The 25716-nt window shown below is 29.3% G+C and overlaps 2 protein-coding genes across 8 annotated transcripts; one reads left to right on the forward strand and one right to left on the reverse strand.

Annotated features, from left to right (window-relative positions):
• Positions 1 to 1179: 1179 nt before the first annotated feature.
• On the reverse strand, positions 1180 to 9420 carry LOC109855969 (myosuppressin). The gene is made up of 3 exons (XM_020430732.1): positions 9144 to 9420; positions 2017 to 2219; positions 1180 to 1623 (listed from the first exon to the last, which is right to left on the reverse strand). The coding sequence occupies exons 2-3, from the start codon at positions 2210 to 2212 to the stop codon at positions 1520 to 1522; spliced, it is 300 nt and encodes a 99-aa protein (XP_020286321.1). The 5' UTR covers positions 2213 to 2219; positions 9144 to 9420; the 3' UTR covers positions 1180 to 1519.
• On the forward strand, positions 5262 to 25594 carry LOC109855966 (acyl-CoA synthetase short-chain family member 3, mitochondrial). 7 transcript variants are annotated; one of them, XM_020430723.1, is made up of 13 exons: positions 5262 to 5470; positions 15622 to 15839; positions 18103 to 18265; positions 18513 to 18802; positions 19194 to 19290; positions 19580 to 19788; positions 20184 to 20412; positions 20501 to 20611; positions 21256 to 21455; positions 22159 to 22304; positions 22873 to 23095; positions 23383 to 23558; positions 25163 to 25594. In XM_020430723.1, the coding sequence occupies exons 2-13, from the start codon at positions 15725 to 15727 to the stop codon at positions 25256 to 25258; spliced, it is 2055 nt and encodes a 684-aa protein (XP_020286312.1). In that variant the 5' UTR covers positions 5262 to 5470; positions 15622 to 15724; the 3' UTR covers positions 25259 to 25594. The 7 variants fall into 7 exon arrangements, with proteins under 7 accessions (XP_020286312.1, XP_020286317.1, XP_020286311.1 ...); XM_020430722.1 differs by lacking the exon at positions 5262 to 5470 and adding an exon at positions 13982 to 14063; XM_020430725.1 differs by lacking the exons at positions 5262 to 5470; positions 15622 to 15839 and adding exons at positions 14045 to 14063; positions 17478 to 17753.
• The last annotated feature ends 122 nt before the right edge of the window (positions 25595 to 25716 follow it).

The raw sequence follows: 25716 nt of genomic DNA on the forward strand, positions 1-25716 counted from the left end.
TCGTCTTTAGTTTCTTTATCTTTGCTTTCATTTGTCTGCGAGTATCTCGATTTCCGCAAGCTTGGTCTTTCGATCGTCGCCGGAAATCGAGTCTCGTTGAAAATCAGTTTTGCTTGAAATAAAATTCTCTTTTCGCATTTTAAATGAACATTTGCCACGGTTCACGTGTAAATTATTTTGCCAAAAATATATTTAAAATTAAAAAGTACGAACAACTGCCGATAGTTCAGATAATAAGAGTGAGGCGACCTGCATTGTTTGGTTGTTGATCGCCGATCAAGGCTCGGGCGGTAGAGAAAAGTAGATGAGCTCCTATTAGGTATATGAAAAACGTAATTATGTGAATCTATTTGTCTTCCTTTTGGTTCATATAAATGAAGTTCTACAGTAAAATTAGTAAAATATTAATTGTGTCCTGCGTGTTTCAACTATTTAAATTATTCGTACCATTGAATGTTGTAACAAAACGTAGAAGTACTGATTTAATTATAAGACGGTTTACAAAGCTTATAGAACGTTCTTTCCTTTCGTTGCTTAAGTGCTATTATCTTGTAAAAGTAAAAGTGATTAATTAGACGTAGTCGCGCGAAAATTGATGCGTACAAAATTCTTGCGTTATTACATCTTTACATCCGTAACTTGGTGAATATTACTGTAACTGTAAAAAAAATTAATTATTACACAGAATTAAAAAAGGAGTTAAAAACGTGCGTCGCTTTTATATGATACAGATATAGATAAAACTGATATACTTTTTTGTTTATATTTTTCTAAATATCAGAACGAGGAAGAATAAAGATAAAAATAGTATTATATGCTTTAGAAATTTCCTATTATTTAAAAACAACAAAAAAGCGGACTATTGTACAATATGTAAATTTTTCTGATCGGTTTTAGTTTTATACAATCATTATTTCTACACAGAACTCTTCGATATGTTTTGATATTGAATACTGAAGTGTTAAAATATATATATATATTTAAACAATACTTACTAAAAAAAACAATAAATATTACTTAGATTATCATAAAATTATCCTAATTGAAAACTTTTAAAAAAATATATAAACACAATAACTATTATTGTGTTATTATCTAATAATATTTTTAAATTACTTTTACTTTTCTAAATTTTTTTTTACTTTTATTAAAGAGAAGACGTACAACTATAATTACATTAGAAGATATACATATATTTAAAATATAGAAATTGAAAAAAAGGTATACTCACTTTTGCAGTGATTTAACACTCGAGGAGATTGATTGACAATTTGATTCTTTAAAGATAAGGCTAATTATAGGTTTAAGTACAGCAAAAATAAAGAGAATCATATATAGGAAAAGGCAAGATTGTTTAACATTAAAACGATTATTTTTCTGCACACACGGCAATTATGTAATTTTTCTTTGTTGTTTTTTTACATTGTCTTAGAAATATATAGACGATCGAACGATCTTAAAGAGAACGTGATTTGACATTTATCGCTTGCGTTATATAAGAATAGGGAGCTATGTCGTCTTAACGTCGTTTTCCGAAGCGCAAGAAAACATGATCGACGTCTTGTCTCTTGACGCCGCTGTCAAAGCGAGGTAAATTCTCCCTAAAAGTGTTCTGAACGTATTCTGAAATCAATTTAATTCATACTTATATGATTATCCGTTATTGCAACAATTTCTTTAACAATAAAAATATTGATATGATTAAAAAAAAATCTCAAGAGAGATTACATCTCATCGTTACTTGTAATAAAAATATTATCTATAAATTGCGAATGTTCAGCAAACATAAAAAATAGCGTAAGGTAAATTATTAATAATATGTAAATGTGCAGTAAAGATTTAAATTAACTTAATTATTATATTATTACTTTTAAATTAAAACGTAAAAAATAATTAAAACTATGCAGAAACGCGTAAATGTGACAGTTTTGCATTTATCTTTTAAATAAATTGGTGATATAATTTGTTTTATATAATGTCTAAAATAAATAGCTCTTTTGATTAATAAGCGATTACCTCCATCTTCGACGAACTCGTTCATTTCTCTCTCTCTCCATATTCTAGCGAGAGCAACACAGACTTTACGTATTCTGGGTGGAAGTTCCTCGAGAAATCCTGAGTTGCATTGAGTAGGTAATGCGGCAAAAGTTTCGCCGGACAAAATTGCCACAGTCGTGACAGATACAAGAATCACTAGTGTCGAGCTCACCATGTCTGGCCTGTAAGGAAAGATATAATATACGTTTGTTTATAAATATACAGCTAATATATTTTTGTTTTTTTTAATCTTTTTGTGTAACTCCTACAGCGCGAAATATTGTCAGGAACATCGCAGTAATATTATTTTGAGACTAAAATATTTTTTTAAATTATTTCTATATACATTATATTTGTTAAGTTTTATAATGATTTACTATGCTTATTATAGAATGTTTCTCTCGAAATAAAATAAGTATGTTTCATCAAAACTTTTTTGAACAGCAAATACTTCGGAAGTCACAAAAAAACTTAAAACTTAAAATGAAACCTTTATTTCTGTTACATTCTGGAGATTTCACAATCTAAAACAATGTTAAATTTACTTACTTTTTAACACTTGAAACAGCTGTTTTACTTAATAAAACATACCAAGATCAAAATGTAAAAGTTTAGAACACAATTTTAATTGTTTGCACTTGTTTATCGTCAACGGAAGATTCACATATATGTGTAAATATTAGTGAAGTCGAGTAAGTAATGCTATTCAATGACAAAAACGTGCGTTTTTGCAAATGTTCAGTCAATATATATGTAGTAAAAGTGATATGTTTTTATTTTTAATTGTACTTGTAACAAAATATACATACACAGTAATAAAAAGGAAACACAAAAATAATAAATCACTGTTTCCGGGATAAAAACAATTTAGCAAATCAGAATTATATAGAAGAAAATGACGATCAAAAATAATTATAAAACTTTCGATTCTAACATGGTGTTCTTAAGAGAGATTAAAACATAATGAACATTGATACCGAGAGACGATAATAAGCTCTGATCGCCACTTTTATGTAGCACAGAATATATAATATGATATGAATGTGATGGAGTATGCAACAAGCGACAAAAGTTTTAAAAAGTTCAAAGAGAGTTTACAAGTAAGAAAATAAATTTTATTTATACATGAAATATAAATATTTATCTTATATATATAGTTAGTTTAGTTAACACGTATCTATGAAAACATTTTGAAACAAGACATTTTGAAATATATAAATATCTAAATGTATTAATGTATAAATATCTAAATACCTAAATGTATTAATAAATATTAGTATACACAAATATTAATATCAATATAAATATTATAAATGTAAGAATGTATGAAAAATATTGTGCAGAAAGAAATATAAAAAATAGTACGTAGCATTTTTTCTTGTTCCCGATAAATATGTTATTTTACATCTATCGTGAAGTTATATCGGCCGATGTGAAAATCCAAGTCAGATAATAAAAATGAAGGAATAGTAAAAAACTTGAAATATGTGATATAAATATACATATATATTACGTATGTTGCTTGAAATTCCTCGATTATTAATGCATGAGTGACGTTATGCATACGCATACACCACATACGTATACACCTTGAAAGCATCGACTGTATTTTGAGCCTTCCTAGCCTCTCCCTTCCTTTTGAATTTCAGAATAATACATATCACGCAAAACGACTCTGTGTGTGTGTATGTATGTGTGAAACTATCTTCAAAGTTACGATGAAATATTAATATTATGGAAATCGAAAGATAATGAGAGATTTTCTCATTGCTTCGGGCAGACACATATGCACGCAAAATAGTCAAACTTGTAAAATTATAATTGCTCAAAATATAAGATATATGTGTGTTTCGTAATATCGTTGATTTACAAGAAGAACTAATTAGTTATATATTACGTGCTTCAGATATTTACTTTTGTCTTACACTTAAGGAAATCAGAATTTTGACTTATGTGACAACTAACCCCGGGTACGAGGCACGTTGACAAATTTGCACGATCGTGTTTAACATTAAATAACTTTGTTTGTATAAAGATATGTAAAAATAATATATTTTTTTCTTAAAGCTAAAAGATGTGGCTATGATGTAATGTACCCAATATTACATAATATGGTGTACAGTTTGTTTGTTTTTTAACAATATAATTTGCATGTCATAATGTGCCGCGGTCTTCCTTATATTATGTAATCTGTGTATGCATAAAGTGCAAGGTCGAGTTTACTAAAGATCTGATATAAGTAAGTTAAGAAATGGTTATCCGAGAAAAAATAGAAACATATGATATAAAATTATATAAATAATTGTGTCAAATTTCGAATTTGATCTGGTCAGCTCACAATCAGATCCGATCAAAATTTGGTCAAATTGCTCTATATATGATTAAGATGTGATTTGATCTGATCTGAAACATATATATAATCTTATATAATCATGTTTTTATTTTTTCTCGAGTAAAATTTAGACATATATATGTATACATATATAATTAATAAAAATATTTTTATTTATTTGTTAAAAACCAACACCACATTGCAATTTTCTAATAATACACTGTTACACTGACTTTATGTAGAATATGCAAGAAAAAAATAAAATTTAAAGAATATAATTAACTTTTGTTTTAGTCCGTTTGAATATAAGTTAAGAATTGCTGGTTTTCAGAGCCAGGAGCGAGGATTCCCGTTTTATCTCCCACAAGATAGATTACGGATATAGCGATTGCTGTTTCTTTCTTCGATTGGTATTTCTAAAGGTGTCGAGCCGTAATAAGTTTTGATTGTGCAAGGATAAAGCATAATGGTCGAGTCTTCGAAACTTTATTTCAGATTGACTGCTAGAATACAAATGTTTGTCGTATCAGAATTTTTGATTCGCGACGTTTCGTATATTTTTGACTTAACACGGCTACGTAAAACAGGAATTTTTTTTATATATGTAATATATATAAAATTAAAAATATGATTCATATTTAAAAAATATAATTTATTTATATTTTCTTTTTAATATTTCTTAAATTTTTTATTTTCTATTATATTCATTTTATGCAAATATTACTATTTCATATGTATACATTTTTGTTGAACATGCATATATATACACATATTAAAAAATGTATATATATACATATATTAGAAAAAATAGATAAGAACGTCGAGCTTTTCGCTAACGATGTTATTTATGTTGGAATCAGTCGTCAAAATTGTTTGTCTGGTTCTTTCCGCTTCTGAAGTTACAATCTAAGATGGTTGACTATATTGTAAAATCTTTATAATGCTAAAAGAGTTACGTCTAATATAGTAGCTTCTGTTAGTATGGTGTTTATTGCAGATCTCAGATTGCAAACGACTTAAAATAAATCAGACGTTCTACCTATATTGTGATCGTTTAAGAATTTCTATTACGGCGGAAATCTGCTTCTAAAAGCTTCTCTGGTAAGTCCTTGTTTTTAATTTTGTAAACACAATTTATTAATGGACGTTGTAAAAAGTTTTTTAAGAAGCTTGTATGTGTGCTATGAAGCTTGTACTGACGTATCCGCGTTATCTTTTCAAGAATCAATATAATTTTATATGTGTTATTAAAATTTAACTCGATATTTAGAAGATCAAAGCAATTTTGTCTTTCTCTTTTTTTTTGACAAATATGTTGTAAAGTAAAATCACTATTTTCTTAACAAAACAAAATTTATTGAGAAAGTTTTTTGGAAATTTTAGAAGATACAACCAATAAAAATTGTAGCGCGAATGTCGAACGCGCATTGCGACACAAATATTTTACAGTGAGTCGAAATTAAATAATCAATAAAATATTGATAATCGATCTTTATTACTCAATCATAACACGAAAAGACGAAGTTGTCTCATTTGTCATGCTTTCCGTAATCAGAAAATATTATAGATAGGTAAACGAACGAATGAGTGCAGTTCAATGCAGCGCGATGCAATTTGTATCATTCATATGTGGACAAAATGTTCGTAAATGATACAAATGTTGATACAAAGTAGGTTATTATGCATTTATTCTGCGTAATGATCGCGATTAAACTTGCAATGCTTGAAAGCTGTTACATGATATTAGATTAAGCGCGATGATAACCTACGCAAATTAGTCAAATATATAGCGTAGCAGAAGATTAGTATTCTTGGCGCCTTGTATGTCCAACACTTAGCGTGGACAAATTGTTTTTAACTTCAGTAAACGACGAAAACTCAAAATATGATCTGTCATTTCTTGTTCATATTTCCTTTTTTAGTTTATTTTTTATTTTGTAAAATCTTTAATTTTTATACCACATAATTAATTCGTAATCTAAAATCCTATCGCATACTATATATTGGCGTATCACTTTGCCATATATAGTATCAGTTGAGCTATAAAAGAGTAATCCGTAAAACTCTAGAAAAATATAATTAAAGTTTGGGTATATATAATAAAGCTGTTCCCTTTGCTTCTCTCTCCAGAGAATGACGCAGCGTTCTTTGTAAAACTCATACGTAAAAAAATATAATAATTCTCAATATTTGCTTCAATGAGAATAAAATCTCCTTTTCTGACTCTAATACCAAGTCTGAAGATAAGAAAACAAGTCTTTATGAGATTTTGTTCGAATCTGTATGATATACAACTGAGGATATTATATTTGGTCAATGTGATTAAGAATTTTGACAAAAAAAGATAAACTGATAATATTGTTAGTAAAACGCCAAAAGCGCGGTTTCACGTATTCAAGAGGAATTCCATTTCTGCGGTATCTGCGCACTTATTTCTCTAGTTTGCTTATCGATGATGTCAAAATGCAAAACTAACAAAGGTTGAAATAAAATGACGCAAATACATTATATTAATAAAATTCTGTTTTATGTTAATAAAATTAGTTGTCAAAGTTAAAAAAATGGACTACTTGAATTACTATATATCTATAATTGCTATGTGTTACGTAGATCGCAGAAGAACAAAGAGTAAATCAATGCTCGTATCATGAGCGGCTCATAATCTAATTGCTAAATCCATTTATATTGTAAACCTGTAATTGATGTATGTAGTACATATAGATAATCGCATGTACATACTTGATGAAAAGAATTTAAAAAGTACAGCGTCTCATAGTCTAATAAAACTTTATAATGTATAACGTGAACATTCATATTACATGTCTGCTATATTATTATATATATAACATATATAGCGCATATATAGCACGTTTTAAGTGTAAATTACCATTTGTTGCAATTTTAAGATGATCCAAGTTTATATTAAAATATTAATTATTGTATATCATTCTACGTTTTACATTTGTCACATTGATGGCACCGACAGATAACGCACGTAAAGCAATTTTTGAAAGAGCCAAAAGGGATATCAATTTTACAGGTCGATTAAGTTCGACGTCTTAAGTGCCAGGATCTTATATGTGCAGGATTTTATATTCCTATGAGCTATATAATCATATATTGCCATCAATTTATTTCGTAACATCTCATTTGAATACGAATTCAAGATGTCAAACTATGAAATTTATTCGATGAAAAATTAGATATAAAATTACACTTCAAGTTGTATTCGTATCGTCTCAAAGTCATTAGTATGCATAGAAATTAGTATATGTGGAAATGCTTTACAAAATTACAGAATTTTTTCTTATGAAAACTGAAGCTCATCTTTTCTTTGCGAGAATACTAAGATAGATATTGTGATTCAAACTTTCAAGTTTTGAGCATTCTATACACTTTGTCAATTACATTTCAAAGTAAACTTTCAATAAAACACTCAATAATATTTTACATTATATGTTCCAAAATATTTCTTGTTTTGCATTGAAAAATTGTAACGTTTACTCTTGGAAATATTTTCGGTAATAAAGATCGCTTTGAAATTCTATGAGAATGACTATTACGTTCTCATATTACGTCAAATTTGAGACATTTTATGCATAAAGTGCACAACATGAAATACGAGACGGATCACCTAATAATGGCATACATGGGAAATCTGATTTGTGTGCAAATCATATTGTATACTGTGAGTAATGTCTGGAGCAAATATATATATATATATATACACACATCACATATATACATGTACATACATATATATATATATATTTATTTATTTATTTATTTATTTATTATATATATATATATATATTTATACGATTTGTACATAAAACAGATTGAATAGAATGACTTCCGTCTCATATTCTCCTACTTTCCTTATTGCTAATTACCACCCAAATTTCAAAATATAACGTTGACAAGACAAAAAACTAAATGTGACATTATGCTAAATACTTTTTTATGTGTGTGTGTGTTATTACTTGAAAAATAACCTACACAAAAATACTGAGTATCACAGATCGATACAGACCGTACGTACTTTGTGGCTTTTAGTTTACCACGTAATCGGCAATCAAAATGTAAATGAATGTTTGTAAGCTGCTTGAATGTAATTGTTGAAAAAAACCCAAATGAAGCATAGCCATTGAATTGTTTTAAAGCCGCTTTATTGCTACAGTTTCTTGGAACTTTATATTCTTCACGTAGGCGTGTATGGAAGCCACATCGAGAGGAAACTATTCTATATCATAGTGTGTCTCTGGTATAAATTATATTACAAGATACATATTATTAAAATCTTTGTTTTACAAAAGATTAAAACAGACATAGTAGTGATAAAAAATGTATAAATGTTCTCTATAGATTTTAGATTCATTTTTGAGATTTTATATCTCAGATTATAGTAATTATTAAATAGTAATGAAGAATAGTATTATTAAATTAATAGTAATATTTTAGTGACTTTTGCTACTTTAAATATTAAAAGCTTTCTAAATATAAAGAGAAAACGATTTTTCATGTATTTTAAAAGTAAACTTCGAAAGTATATGTTAATATAATTGTGAATGATATTTTATAAGACAATGATAATATTCTATATCTAAATTTTGAAATATACGAATATGAAAACTTGTTATAAAAAATTGACACGTGTGATAAAAAGTAAATATTCCACAACATTTTGTATTTTATATTTTTCTTTTTCTCAAAAAAAATCTTTTTTAGCGATAAAAAAAATTATATATAGTATAAATGCGATAAAAGTACCAACCTGACGAGAACAAAAGCAACAGAAGAAGTCGTCGCGACTAAGTCGAGAAGATTATCAGCGGAAGATCGCGAAACGAAGAGATTGACAGCTTCGTGCGCGCACTTTTAACACCTTACCGCACGATAAGCGCACGATAAGAAGAAATCCGTGTAAGTAATTAGAAGAGCTACGCGACCGTTTTGGCTGACTTGATAAATGATAACTTTAAAGATGAAACGATAGAAGTAAAATTGCTCCAGAAGAAAGCAAGAGATTGGTCGGCGAGATATACGGTGAGATAACCGTGTGACAGTGGCGAGAACAGCCTGAGATCAGCCCTTAAATACGCGCTATGTGCCATGCGCATTTCACGAAAGCGCTAGAGGAATCACACGTTGACGCGAGTAACTCACCCTCTTGCACCTTCCTTGTCACGACGAGATGCGACGCACATTCTTATTCTCTTATGACGTATAGAATAAAAATTTCACCATAATGCGACAAGACATACTTATGTAATTATATGTACGTCCGACATCAAAAAGAACGCCAGAGCGTGGTCGAACTTGTTACTATCACAAGAAGCGACGCACGTTTATATAAATTCACATATATATAACGCCGTCGTATAAAAGCCTGAGAAGACAATTCTTTTTTATTGTAAAATACGAACAATATATACTAATTACATCTAAAAATAATTAAAAAATGACATAAAATAATAAAACAAAATATTAAGAAAAATAGCGACACAATTTAACATTCGAGTCGCATAAACATTTAATAACTATTATAATATAAGAAAAGAAATTTCACAAAAATGTAAACGGAATTATCTCGGCAGAACATCCGAGAAAAAATGGATTAGATCTGAGTTAAATCTAACAAGATAAAAAAAAAGAAAAAATAGATCTAATTAGATCTAAATTAAATCTAAATAGATATAAAGTAGATCTAAATAAATATAAAGTAAATCTAAATAGATATAAGTAAATCTATGTAAATTTACACTCTTTTATTTATTATTAGATCTAGTTTTGATCTACTCAGATCTATTATATTAAATCATCTGTTTAGATCTGCTTAAATCTAAGTAAATCTGAGTAGTTGTAATATAGTAGATCTCTGAGTAGATCTAAAGTACATTTAATAATATATAAAAGTGTAAATTTACATAAATCTACTTATATTTATTTAGATCTACTTTATATCTATTTAGATTTAATTTGAATAATCTAATTAGATATATTTTTCCATTTTTTTATTTTGTTAAATTTAAGTTAGATCTAATCCATTTTTTTCCGGGCATACTTATAAAGGAGCATACAATTTCGGTTCTTTATGTACTACTCATCGCGTTAGTTATTTAGCATGGAATTTACTTCATAAATAATCGGATGAGGCAATACGAGCAATTATACAAGATTTTGGTATATTTTATTCTTTATTCTTCTATTGTATTTGGTTCAGACGTTTTGATCTATATTTTAAGATCTTCCTTAGTGATTGTCTGTGTAAAAATTTATTACTGTGTAAAAGAATTTAAAATAAGAAAAATTTAGGAATTCTTACCTATATTAAATGCAGGTATAGGCACCATATCACCCTTGAATGTTCATATTAAGTTGTGAGGACGTTTCAATGAATAGACACGATAACTACTGTCACATATAACAACTTTGGTGATATGACGCCTGGTGATTGACCTTTACAAATATCTATCTGTATATATACTGGTTGCCCCACGCTTATCCTAGAACTTCTCGCTAAACATATCGAAAGTCTACGGAACTTAAAAATCAAATTATAACTTATTCGTTTCTGTAAGCTTCTAAAAATGAGAAATATGGTTTCAATTTATCTGTATCAGACACACACAAACACACACATTATGTTAATAGAATTCCTTTGCAACTGAATGTGTATTATTTCAGATATATTTCTTTTGTGGAAAAAATTTTCATTATTACAAATTTTTGTGTTTTTCCAATTAATCATATTCTATATTTCTAACTATAGAATAGAAATATATAGAATATGTTGAACAACATTTAGAAAAATGTAATTATTTAGTTTTAAATAAAAATATTAAATATTAATAAAAAGTTATTGTACAAAATGTGAAGACTATATTACTATTTTGTTTTTTACTATATCGCATTTATTTGTACTATACTGAAATAACAATATTAAAAACTGTAGATTAATTACAATTTTATTGAAGTTAGTTAATCTTGATATAATAGATATAAATAAAATAGATAGATAGATATAGATATATATATAAATAGATAGGTAGAAAAAGGGAAAGAGAGAGAAAAAGAAAAAAAGAGAAACAGAGAGAGATTATTTGTAGGATTCTGTATTAGTAACATGCACATTAATTACTTATACGTGTATCTTTTTAAAATAATAATGCAATAAATAGTAAGCATAAGCACCTATTAATAATATCAACAGAAATTTCATTGACACGATTCTGTCTCTGATTTACATTTCAGTAGAGGCGTCAGGTGCAATACAGAGCGAAGCGATTAGCGATTTTTCACGAAGCAATAGATTCTCCCACGTAAACTCGAAATTTTCTCCTTCGCTTTACGTTCGCAGTATATCATTTAAACTACCGATAATAGAGCTAAGAGATACAATTTGACTCAGGATGCAACATCTAGTTTGTTGTATTAACGATTGTGAAGCTGTTACAAAATTCTCAATACATAGAGAGAGTTATATATTACAAGAGTTATATATTACATTTCGAAACGGTATTTTTATTAGAATTTTGTCATATATTCTTAATTATTTTATAAAATAAAGAAATTTTTATATAAGTTATTTACTTAACTCAGTCACTTTTTTTAAATTACCTATTAAACAAAAATTTAATTATATGTTTGTACAAATTTTGATTATATATACATATATATATNACTTAACTCAGTCACTTTTTTTAAATTACCTATTAAACAAAAATTTAATTATATGTTTGTACAAATTTTGATTATATATACATATATATATATATATATATATATATATATTATTTTAATTATATGTATATACATTTAAAACTATAGATATTTCTGAAATTACTTTTTTGAATTTACGACTTTTGTTAGAACGCAATATTTTGCTTAACAATATTCTTGACAGCAAGCAACTAGCTTCCACTATAACAGCTGTTTTAGATGTATGTACATTTTACATTCGTCTTTTGTCGATCACGTAGAGAAAACCGCGTCACAATTTGATTTTATGAAAGAACGAGTTCTACATCTCTTCATGTAGGATGATTGACTTTTCTACTACGAGCACTCGTTCTGGATATCTAATTTACATTTTTGTCTCACTTCCGCACATACGTAACACACATGTTTACGTCATATTTGTCCGTCACTCTTATTTGCATTAAACTTTTAAATTTTTTATGCTTGCTTCGTAAAAATAATAATAATTGCGTTAAAAAACAATTATATATATATATATAAATGTGTGTGTGTGTAGAAAAAAAGAACATTATATATACATATATGTTCTTTTCTTCTATAATATTTTCATTAAGTTATTACATTTACACACATAATATGCAAATCTCACCGATAACAAAATTTTATTTCATTAATTTTGTAGCATATGTAATTGTTTTTGACAGAGAAAAGCGCAACTGTTGGAGTCTTTAGCACTGTATGTTGTATTGCACTTAAGCGCGCGAACTTTAGGCGATGTAATTTATTAACTCTCTCTCTCTCTCTCTTTAAATGCTTATATGTCAAAATTATTGCCTCGACATTTTGATATTAGAATTTTCTTTTCAGACTGATCTCAGGAATCCGCTATTAAAAAACTATAACGGTGTTGTTTTACATGTCGTATTATTTGCAAGTAATACATCCGAGACATATATATGTGTTTATATGTGCCGTGTTACATTTACTGTAAAAAATATCAATGTACATTTTGTTTCTTTCATGACAAATTATTATGATGTTTTGACAGATCTCGGTATATTTGTTTTTTTTTTTTTTTTGACTATATACAGGGTGTCCCAGAATGGCCGTACAATCTCTCGTAGGCAGGTAGAAAGAGTAAAACTGAGTCGAAAAGTCCTATACCATTTTTTTCTATTATTTATAATAAAGGAGTAATTATTGAGTAAATCAGGCCAATCAGCGCAGATCTTTAGCCAGGCGCACGTCAGTGAACGCTCACACACACCAGGCGCGCGGCTCACTGACGTGCGCCTGGCTAAAGGTCTGCGCTGATTGACCTGATTTACTCAATAATTACTCCTTTATTATAAATAATAGAAAAAAATGGTTCAGGACTTTTCGACTCAGTTTTACTCCTTCTACCTGCCTACGAGAGATTGTACGGCAATTCTGGGACACCCTGTATAATGTACCTACTCAAAACTAATATGTAAAAAATAAAACATACATTGTGAAAAATAAAATCAAATATTATAGCATTCTCTCTCGTAGCAAAATGCTATATTGCTTCTCTGATGTTATGATTTCATATAACTGTGCTAAAATATTTAAAAAACTCCGAACCCTGAAACTCATTTGAAAATAATAATTCTTTACATTTACAAGAACACATATTTTAACGTTTTTATCTTGATTTTTTAAATCTTTTACTTTTATTAAATAATAATAATAAAATAAAACTTTCAGAATAGCTTTTTTTCTCTATACTTTATTCTATCACTCGTTTTAACAACGTTTTAACACAGCAAAACCTACGTTTCTGTTATAATAATGAATTGAAAAACAGATTATACTATGACCTTTGCAATTATCATTGACTCAGGAAGGACATAAGTCACGTGACGAATGATTTTACATGTTACTTAGTCTCGACTTCTAAAGCCAATATTTAGTTGTTGATCAGATACACATATCTTCACATACTTCTTCTTTCTACAAGTGCATCTATAAAGTACGTATTATTTGCATACAAGTGTTATTAGTGACATAAATTGCAATACTAAACAAAACTTTTAAAGCAAAAACAGATTTGTGTGTGAAAAGAAAACATTGTGCCATTTAATAAAATACAATAATTAAGTTATATATATATCGCGCGACATATTATTACCTACTATATTTTAGGTAATTGTACAAAAATAGTTTTTGTAATGAAATATTAATTCATATATTTCTTTAAATATTATTTCTCTAATATTTTTTATATGTTTTAGCAATAACGCATAAACAAAAAACTATCGTAATTTTCACAAAAGTTCAATAAATAATATATGCTACATAGTGTTCTACAATAAAAGCAACTTATGTGATTTTTTTAGAATTTTACTTAGAAAGTATAAAAAATATACTTTTTTGTTTTATATAATGTAAAATACATTTAAAATTTATTTTACATGATGTAAATACGTTTTTTAATTATTATAAAATAAGTAGTATATGTACAAAATGTACTTATACACATAAAAAGATTTAATGAATAACATACTTCATCGTTCGTATTATGATGTGTGTGTGTGAATTGTTTTATTACCTTAGTGATTGCTATCACGTATCAGATCGAACTATTGCAAATTTTTCTCTATAATTTGGTTAGAATAAGAATTATCTTTGATGTAAGTAAACTTTTTGAACAAATATTTATAGACTTTACTTTCTAGATAGTTGTTATATGTAAAAAAAACTCACTTTTAATTTTATAAAAATATTAATATCACAATTATAGTTTTATTTTTTATAATACTATTGTTTTTATAATACTATTGTATTATAAAAAATAAGTAAAAGAGAAAATAGTATCTTCTGTAGAATAGTCTTTCTCCATATCTCTGTTATTAGATGGTGAATTTTGGTAATTTGTTGTGGAATAAATAATTTAAGTGTCCAAAGTTACTCAGTGTTTCTAAGTGACAATAGATACTAGACAATATATCACGCATTTTTATTTTAGAAAATTTTGCAAACATTTTTTTCAAGGTAAACTTTAGCATTTACATATATGTGCTTTTTTCTTATTGTTCTTAAATCCAAACTTATTATCACATAAAAACTAAATAGTTACTTTATTTAAAGCGTAGTTTTTAATTTTAAATATTGAATAATAACAAACTTTTTATTGTACAAAATAAAAGATTATATATTATTATCTTCTTCTTTAGTGTTATGAAAAAATCAGAAGAATAAAAATAATTAATAAAAATTTCAACATTGGTACTGTGTGTGCAGAACTTAACAACTTTATTTATTTATAAATTTGTGTATTTTACTCCGACTTTGGATCTTCTTTAGTGTGATAATTCTTTTAGTGAAGAGAGTCCAAAGTCGGATCGCGTGTGCGTAGCGGAAACAAATAGAGTTTAGAAATTAAAGAGAATTAAGAAATATATTTAATTGTATGATGTCAAATGATTTGCTCAAAATACGGAAGCAGTCAAAAGTTTTTTACAAAAATTGTAGAGACGCGCGCGCAGTAAATTATTGAGATTATATTAAACATTCGAAAATGTACGCAGCCACTTACAAATCGTGGATGGACTCTCTGCTGACAAAAAGACGATACTGGTACAAGCTATAATACTTTCTTTTATCATCGCTGGGGAATATTATACTTAAAAAATGCTGCACCAAATGAGATCCGATTTCTTGGACGCTGAAGCTGAAGATTCAGAGAAATCATGCCTGGAGTCATGCATTGCACGTTCAAGAATTTCGCTAAAGGGAGATGGTCATGGTATGCCTTTTGTTTTAAATAATAGAGCAATTCCTGTTTATTTTTTAAATATTTCTATTGCCTATTTATGTTTACTTTTTGCATTTAAAAGAGAAGTATATTATCTAGACTTCGAAAATTTTGACATAATTTATTATAATTGTGATAATAAGAGATATTTTGTTTTATTGATTTTCAAATATGGCTTTTATTTTTTATTGTTTATTTTATGTTTGTAATTAAATAACATTAAACATATGGCTTATTGTGTATCGTTAACAGAAAAAAATGTTGATAATAACGTATATTCATTTAAAGACATCAACATAACAATTTTATTCAGAAAGAAAAATAAAATCTGTTAATGCAATGTTAGCACTCCAATCAAGTTATCAGATTGCATCGGTTGTTTTCTTCTATTGCTTCATCATATCATTCTCTCTTTTTTCGTCTTATTTCTATTTTGTTTATTCCGCTGTAAACACATAGACCAAACACACATTAAGAATAATGAATTTAGCAACGAAATAAGATTGTTCAGATATTTCTCACTTTACGAAATACTTAAATACCATATAATATATATTTATTATTTAGATAATCTAGCCTCAGAAAAAAGCACGTTTTTACAAAGTGTGCAATAACATTACAACTGAGTCTCGCGTGATACAATTCTTGTTTAAATAATTCAAAATGTGAAGTTTTTTATGGAGTAGATGAGTGAATATGTAATATATATGGGAATAAATATGGAAAATTGTTAACTGTTGTGCCATCCGTTAACTCTATTGTCAACTGTTGCTATCCGTAATTATCACGTTCTTCTGTTAAGTTTCTTTAATAAAGTTGTTTCCGGAAGTAAGTCTCCATTTATCTGAAATAAGGTGCTACACAACCTGATATATTCTGAGAACTCCTCGGTCGTAAACCCCGAAGGACCTTTACAGAAAGAAAGCAGAAGGAGAACTGAAATATTCATCACTAAGAACATTCAAGTCGTAGTAATTTCTTGTCTTCAACTTTGCTCATATTAAAAAAAAAAAACTTGTCTTTGATTTATAATTCATATTAAAGCAATTTTTAGTAGTCTGTACACTACACACACACTATGTGTATACAAGCCAAATTTATGGAAACTAAAATTGCAATGTAACTAAATACAAAACAGAAAATTTGCAGCAACTCAGATATTGTTGACGTTCTCTCATCCTCAATAAGATATTTACGAGTTCTTTTATGCAAGTAACAAAGTTTTTTTCATGCTCTCTCGAGACTAACATCTTTTTCAATGTATTTATAATATCTTCAGCAAAGATTTTATAAAAAACTTTTTATACCGACATACTTTGATACCGATGTGATAAATGTAGTATTTTTTAACAGATACGCAAATTTCTATTGTTTTCTACATATAATATACCACCGAAAGATTACCCAGTATTTTGATTGATGTAACGCACGCGAAAACGGTATGTAAACTGTGATATGTGAAAAGAAAGTAAAAAATAGAAACTTGCATATTTGTTAAAAAATACTAGGTCGTATTTCTGCGGTTACAATTCCTTATTGCATTACGTTCGTAACGGTTAAATATCACAAGGTCTCATGGGGTGCAAAGAAGCGAAGCGCCGCGTGGCGTTTGACGATACGTGGTTACAGGATCTGGGAATCGGGGCGAGACGGGACGACACAAGACGGGAGGAGTCCACAGTGGTTTCCTTGTGCGCGTGATTTTCTTGGGTCTACCGCAATGTCACACACCGACGCGGTATTAAGGACGCGTTGAGCGACTATCCGTAATTCACGATACATGGAAAAACAAACACATGAGCGACGTTAAAGGAAAAAGCGATCTAGATAGAAAATTGCTCTGAACTCGTAACATTCGCGGTGCGACACGTCCAATGAATTATTCATTATCGAGACAAACTGTCGGCAAGTCTACAAATGTATATAATCGAAACAATGTTTTGAAATATGCTATCATTGAAGTATGCAACCGTTGAATAAATAAATCATGTCGTTTTGAGAAATCTTCTAAAAAAAATTACACTAAAATTAGACAAGCAATCTGAACTAATCTCAGTTCAGAAACACTTCTGACAAGTCTGTTGTAAAATTCACGCGTATAGCAAAAGCCTGACAAGCATCCACTGTGTCTTTTGACATAATTTCTTTATCCATAACAGAGTTAAACTTCTGAGATTGCACGTTTCGTCAAACTTCAAAATAGTCTTTAGCACAAGATGCCCTTTGTATGACGCCCTTTATTATCTACTTGCAGATGACATTATGAACCCACAACGAAATGAGTGCTGTTACGACGAAGCATATAAGAAATCATTGGAGCGTCCAGAAGAATTTTGGAGCGAGATCGGCGGTTATCTTGACTGGCACAAGCCTTGGGACAAAGTTTTAGATAATTCCAACGAACCGTTTACGAAATGGTATTTCGAAGAAAATTATTATGTAGTTTTCCATCCAAAAGTACGCGATTTTTTTACTCAACAGAAAAAAAGTCCACAAACTTTTTCTACTCTTTCATGTGTTTGACGTAACAGTTATAAAAACCTTTTTTGCTTTGTTTTTATATAAAGCTTAGTTTTTGAACATATATGATACATTTGATATTCCATAATTTTTTTATCAAGACAGAAATAATTTAGACTTCCGAAACAATATTTCTGGTTACAGGTTTGTAGGTGGAGAATTAAACGCTTGTTACAACGCGGTGGATCGTCACGTGTACGCCGGATATGGAGAGAAAACAGCTCTTATCCACGATAGTCCTCAAACATCGTTAATACGGAAAGTAACGTATAACGAACTTTTGAAGAAAACATCCATATTAGCAGGAGCGTTGGCGGATCTAGGTGTGACTAAAGGTAATAGGGTGATCATCTACATGCCGCTGATTCCCGAAACTATAATCGCGATGCTAGCAACTACCAGATTGGGAGCAATTCACTCCGTAGTTTTTGGAGGTATAATAACAAGATTATCTTAATATCATATTTACAATAGTTAATTTAACTTTTATAACAGACATCATAGAATTTCTTTTATATACATATACTTGTTGCATACAATATTGCAATAATGTTACAGGATAAGATCGTTAAATGTGAATTAAGCACTAGTTGCATATCATATCTAGATAGTATGTTTAGATAGTTACTACATTTTATAGTATATATCTTTAGATTTGTTTATGTTTTCTTAAGCTTTTTTAATCGCCAATTGTTTTTTCTTGCTAAGAACAAGATTGCATATTTAATTGAAGTTAAGCTAAAAAATCTGAATTATCTAAAGATGTCTGATGATAAACATATAAAACAGGCTAGCTACATATTATATTGACTATTTACATTTTAGGCTTTGCAGCGAACGAGTTGGCGTCTAGAATAAATCATGCTGAGCCAAAGGTTATTATTGCCGCAAGTTGCGGATTGGAACCGTCCAAAATAATTAAGTACGTTTCGTCATTCTTTGTTAAATTTATGTAAATTATAGTTTTTAAAAATACCGCATTATAGGATGTCCCACAACCATTGCTCAATAGTTTCAGAGTAGATGAAATATAAAATTTGTTTTCTTTTTTTCATGTATTTTGGACGTAAAAAAGAAATAAATAGTTTAAACTGCTTTTTTAAGTATTTTTAAACATGTTTATAAATTCTTTTATAGAAACGTTTTCATATTTATTTTGTTTTTATTTCATCTTTTTTTACATCTAAAATTGCTTATTTTGACAAACACAGGTATACTAATATCATAAATGATGCCATGAATATAATCACCGTGCCGAAACCAAAGTGCATAATATTCCAGCGAAAAAACGTGTGGGAAGCTCCATTAGTTGAGTCGCAATATGACTGGGATGAACTCATTAAGATATCAAAACCTCATTCATGCGTCATGGTTGAAGCTAATGACCCTTTGTATATCTTATACACATCGGGTACTACAGGTAAATGTCATGTAAAATACAAATATATTTAATAGGCTTTAAAAACCTTAGTTCAATAGATCTTAGCACACAAAAGAACTAAAGAAATTAGTTTTCTTTAAAATTTCTTGTAAACCGACAATATTTACGACATGAGTCATATTAGAATTATGTTTCCTTTCAAACCAATAAGCATCTTTTATCTGAATCATTTTTTCTACAATTAAAAATGAAAAAATTTTTACGAGAGTAAATTAAAATGAGACACTGTGTGTGTGTGTGTGTGTGTGTAAAAATAAAATAACTTCTATTCTAATTGCTTAAGTTAAAATATTATATACTGTATGTTCTCTCACAATAATTAGTAGATATGTATAATATCAAAAAAATGACAATTACATTTATATTTAACATAGGGCAACCAAAGGGAATTGTAAGGCCGACCGGTGGCCACTTGGCGACGCTTTGTTGGACAATAAACACAGTTTATAATATTGATAAGAATTCCGTCTGGTGGGCGGCGTCTGATATGGGCTGGGTCGTCGGACATTCATACATATGCTACGGTCCTCTTGTAAATGGTTCGACGAGTATTATGTACGAAGGGAAACCTGACAGAACTCCAGATGCCGGTCAATATTTCAGGTTAATTCTACAATTTTGATTCTGCATCGAATTTTTTTTGTACACGTTCCATCAACTGATTTCAAAATGTTCTTTCTTTATTCTGTAGAATTATTGAACAACATAGCGTAAACGCGTTATTTTGCGTGCCTACAGCTCTACGTGTTATAAAGCGTACGGATCCGGAGACGCTATTAGGAAGAAAGTATTCATTAAAATCGTAAGTTTCTATTTGTATTAATCTGTTAATATATAAGTAACTTCATAGTTACTAACATTACATCATAACATAACTAATTACATATACTATGACTGAAGAAATATTTCACTCTTTTTAAGATTTTGTAAAATTAATATACAATTTAGTAAAAAATACATCGCTTGTTTTCTCTTTCTTTTTTTTCTTGTGCTAATGACAATTAGAAGAGAAGCTAGGCAATTCTCTTTGTCTTCAAACTCCCGTACTAATTCCGCGAATTTCTATTGCTTATTATAAGGATGCATTTATTTTGGGTTTAAGCGTCTCTGTTGTCTTTTTATTTAAATATAAAACTCTTTAAATAGAGAACAAAGACTTAATGATCAAAGTACGTAAGCGCTCGCAAACGCAACTTATATGTCTCAAGTAGAGTATTCTATATGTATATATGATCTCTTTCATAGACATATGTAGAACATTCTAGTTCTCAGATAATGATATATATTGAGTGTAAGCAAATTTGTTTTGTAATCTGTGTGTGTAACATAACCGAACGTATATGTAATTAATTTTTATAATATTGTTATACATACATTTATAAACTGTTATATTTGCTGTGCGTTTATAAAATTGTCTATAATCACACAATTTATTTATGCTTTTAGCTTAAAAACAATATTTGTAGCTGGAGAGTTTTGCGATTATGAGACAAAAGTCTGGGCCGAGAAAGCGTTCCAAGTTCCAATTTTAAATCACTGGTGGCAATCGGAAATTGGCCATCCTGTTACATCATTGTGTTTAGGATATGGTCATTATCCTAGTTTGCCTAAATTCAGTACAGGTCCTCCTATACCGGGATATAAGAGTGAGTTTTTAATTATTTTGTTTAGCATTTTCATTTGTTTTTAAACTTCTTTTATAAAGTGACATATTTTATTAATTAATATGAATGACCGGTAACAGTCATATCATCACTTGTGGGCAAATAGGAAAAATTATCTTGAGTTAAAAAATTCTTTACAACTGCGATATTTGCAATAATTAACGAGTTATTATTTAATCAAGATTAGTCTAGCGTTTCGCGCGCTTCCGGTTGTTACGCGCGCGGCAATTCAATGAGAGAAGTTAATACAACAGAATATACGTAATGTGTATAAAATTGAATAGCTAACGATGACTAAACGCAAAAGTATGTCCTTATAATGTTTTTTAATCAAAATACATAATTCTAAAGACATAATTTTAAAGATGTCGATAAGGTTTTGAAATTTATTTATTATAGGGAGCGCGCAAAACGCTGAGCTGTTTTTTGTACGTTAATATACAATTATTTGTGGATCTTTATTAAATAATAACTCATTAATTATTACGAATATCGCTAAATGGTAAAAGACTTTTTGACTCAGTATAACTTTTCCTACCACGAGCGATAATACGACTATTATCGGACATCTAAGTCAATCAGATGTATATATGTAATACACATGTACATAAAATAAGTCTCGTGAAAAAATTCTTTAATTTTTATCTTATATAAAAAAAATAATTGATAAATCTGCCATCGATAGTTCATGTCCTGCGCGAAGATGGAAGTAAAGCATCGATAAAAGAACTCGGACGAATTGCGATAAAATTACCGTTGCCGCCTGGTTTTATGTTAACTCTTTATCGAGCACCTGAGAAGTTTAAGGAAGTATACTTCTCAAAGTTTCCGGTGAGCAGATTAATGTGCGAGTATGACACATATTACATATATGTACATCTAAGTGCGGGCGTATACATACAAATCATTGTATAATGGCGTTACTGATAGAGCATGCATCCTATACTCGCAACTTTAGCTATTTTAAATTTAATCGTAATAGATTGTCTTGCTACATAAAATAATGTATTTTTCTTTATCAGATATTTTTACTTAAAAAATATAAAGAAATATTAAATATGTTGGAATTAACATTCAAAGATGTTTTTCGGATTTGAACCGCGTTAGTGTCATTTTTATACCGACGTTTCGAACATTTCAGGGTTTCAAGAGCAGCCTGATACTGAGTATAACTAGTCTTGAAACCTTGATGAAGTGAGCTGAAATGTTCACAACACGTCGGTATAAAAATGACACTAACGCGATTTAAATCTGAAAAACATCTTTGATTGTTAATACAAAACACCGCGAAAGCATCAAATATGTCACAATTATCGAAATGAAAATTGTTGAACTCTTTGTGAATTACCCGAATCGAAATCTAAATTATATTTTTTTATTTCGAAATTTTTGAACGCAGGGTTACTATGACACCATGGACGCGGGCTATATCGACGAGTCTGGTTATATTTATGTGACAGCGAGAGATGATGATATTATAAATGTTGCCGGACATAGAATATGCACAGCTGCGTTAGAAGATGTTATCTTAAGTCACCCCGATGTAGTCGAGGCTGCGGTTGTTGGTGTACCAGATCATACAAAGGGAGAAGTACCCTTATGTCTTTATGTTAGGCGAGAAGGTTTGTAATATTATGTGCGAGAGAAGAAATTCTATATTTACATATATACCTGTATACATGTGTGGGTGTAAGCTGCTTGTAGATTTCTTTAATTTACTTTCTGTTTTTTTTTTTTTTTATCTTTATAATAATTATTTTATCGTTTTCTTTATTGTCTTAAATTACTTTTTGATTTTAGTACATATTATAATCATATATAGAATTTGTCCATATATAAAGGACTTTTTTCCTAGAATTAGATTACCAAATATAAAAAAAAAGATGTACAAGGTTATCGGTTTTTTTAGATGCAATAAATAATGAAGAAGAAATAAATCAAGAATTGGTTTCACGAGTACGAAACTTAATTGGACCGATTGCGTCTTTCCGATGTGCTGCCGCAACTACAGCTTTACCTAAAACGCGATCAGGAAAGATAATTCGCAAATCAATAGCCACACTAGCACGATCCAAACAAGTCAAGGTAAAAACGGACATAATAAAATTCCCATTTTTCAATTCCCATTTCAAACTGCCCACTGTCAGTCAATAAAAGACGCGTGTTAAAAAACGCGTAATAATTACTTATATAAAAAACAAAAATGAAATAACTCCAAGAATCTTACTTCTTACTCTATGGCCTAGTTTACACGGTACATCTTTTTGGTACACGAATCAAATAAAATTTTTTTTTCAATGTATAATTTTGATGTTTACATCATTATAAATGTGCTTGATACGCGTACCATTTTGATACGCGTGAAGAAGATATCGTATCAGCTTAATATGACATCGTTTACATTATTGAGACCAAGCCGATTTTAATACGAATATAGTACTTAATACGCGTATTAAGTACTATTTTCGATGCCATTCTTTGTTGTTGATAGAATTATATAGTTATTGCACAAGTATCAACAATAAAATTTTCCCGGTTTTGCTGCTTTTTGTTCGTTTGAACTTCGCAGAGAATGGCATCGAGTGAGTGTTAGGTAAGAGCAGCAAATATACCATAAACTTATATAATAGACGGAACATTTATATGACGAAGTTGAGAACAACATTAAAGGACAGAGATAGTGCTGGAGTAGTTGTCTCTCTCTCTTACAATAAGATGGTGGGGGACCAATCATCTCACAAGTCTATGTTATCACCTTTCACTATCGCTTTCTCTCAACTGACTCTCGAACTCTATCTTCGTTGCTCTCGGTCTGCCGCGGCCACCAATCAACTCACTACTAGAAAAGAAGAGAATTACTCCACGACTATTTCTGTCTCTTTTAACGAAGCTTCAGCTCCTTTTACACGAATGTTCCGTCTATTATATAAGTCTATGAAATATACCTAGCGGAAGCAGTCCTAGAAAATTTGAGTCACGAGATGTTTTGCTGCCGCAGCATGCTGCTGTATTTTGTCTATCCGGTTTTTCTTTTCAAATTGAACGCAGTATGGTATGAAGAAAATACGCGAAACGGACGAGTTTTCATCTATCCGGTTTCTCTTCTCGATTTGAACCTAGTGTATGCTGAATGCTCATTGGTTGAGATTGATCTGCTATGCATATGCAGCTATATAAATCATTTTTATGCGCGATGGCTCGTATCCCATGATTATAAGCTCTATGAGAGATGATCACTTATGATAGGATTATTCTTCAAAACCTGCTACAGTTCCAAAAGTATGATCCAATTATAAGTGATTATCTCTCAACCGTTGTGCAACTGTTGAGTTGTCTGAACGCACCTATTGCTTGATACGTAAGGTGCGGTCAAAGCTTCACTACAAATGCTTCGAAGCATTGTTCTTTTTTTATTCGTCATTAAATGTAGAATAAAGATAGAACAATGTTTTCAAATCATTTCTATATAGTGAGACTTTGGCCGTACCCAATAATCGACCCCCAGAAGCACAATCGCTCATTAACGAATCAAAAGTGGCGCAAAGTTTAAAATAGAATTTTTCTCGTGTATACAACATAATTCATTTACATTATAATTCTTATAAGAAATGCTCAAAATTAAATTTATAATTAAATTTCACAATGGATTTACTGGCATTAAACAGCTGTGACTTTGATATGATTTTTAGATTCCGAGCACAATTGAAGACCCAACAGTATACCGTGAAATCAAAGAAATACTTCAAAAACTTGGATATGCGAAGCTAGCACCAGATCCTCAATAACCTATTTTACAAAGTTTTATGCAAAGTGTTTTTATATAATGGACCTATACAATACAAATTCCCAAAAATTTGAAGATTTTACGACACAATTGTAAGTTTAAAATTTGTAGATTGACACTTTTTGTAGATCTGTTCTTCTTATTGCATCATGTTCCTGTTCTCCATGAGAAGAAAACAAGAGAAGAATAATGCAGAGAAAAAATTCGGAATATGTTACATAATAAAACGATTAGATTCATTAATTCGAATTTTGCTCATTTATATCAAAATATTTTATGTACTTATATCATGATTTATATCACATGATGTTAATAAATATTTTAGTAAGAGAATATATTCAAGCAAAAGAAATAATAGCATATATAAACAAGTAGTTTTGCATCTATTTATTTCTGCTTTGTTTTTATTTCTGTATTATTTTATTTCCTCCAAAATGGTTGTGTAATAGTAAACCAAAA

This window comes from Pseudomyrmex gracilis, unplaced genomic scaffold, assembly GCF_002006095.1.
Source record: "Pseudomyrmex gracilis isolate BER0280 unplaced genomic scaffold, ASM200609v1 scaffold_104, whole genome shotgun sequence".
Classification (NCBI taxonomy): Eukaryota; Metazoa; Arthropoda; class Insecta; order Hymenoptera; family Formicidae; genus Pseudomyrmex; species Pseudomyrmex gracilis.

Coding starts and splice junctions, on each gene's coding strand:
- LOC109855969 (XM_020430732.1), bottom strand. CDS start 2,212: ATGGTGAGCTCGACACTAGTGATTCTTGTATCTGTCACGACTGTGGCA. Junction 1,624..2,016: donor CGAGTTCGTCGAAGATGGAG/GTAATCGCTTAT, acceptor AATTGATTTCAG/AATACGTTCAGAACACTTTT.
- LOC109855966 (XM_020430723.1), top strand. CDS start 15,725: ATGCTGCACCAAATGAGATCCGATTTCTTGGACGCTGAAGCTGAAGAT. Junction 18,803..19,193: donor TCACTCCGTAGTTTTTGGAG/GTATAATAACAA, acceptor TTTACATTTTAG/GCTTTGCAGCGAACGAGTTG. Junction 22,305..22,872: donor TATACTTCTCAAAGTTTCCG/GTGAGCAGATTA, acceptor TTTTGAACGCAG/GGTTACTATGACACCATGGA.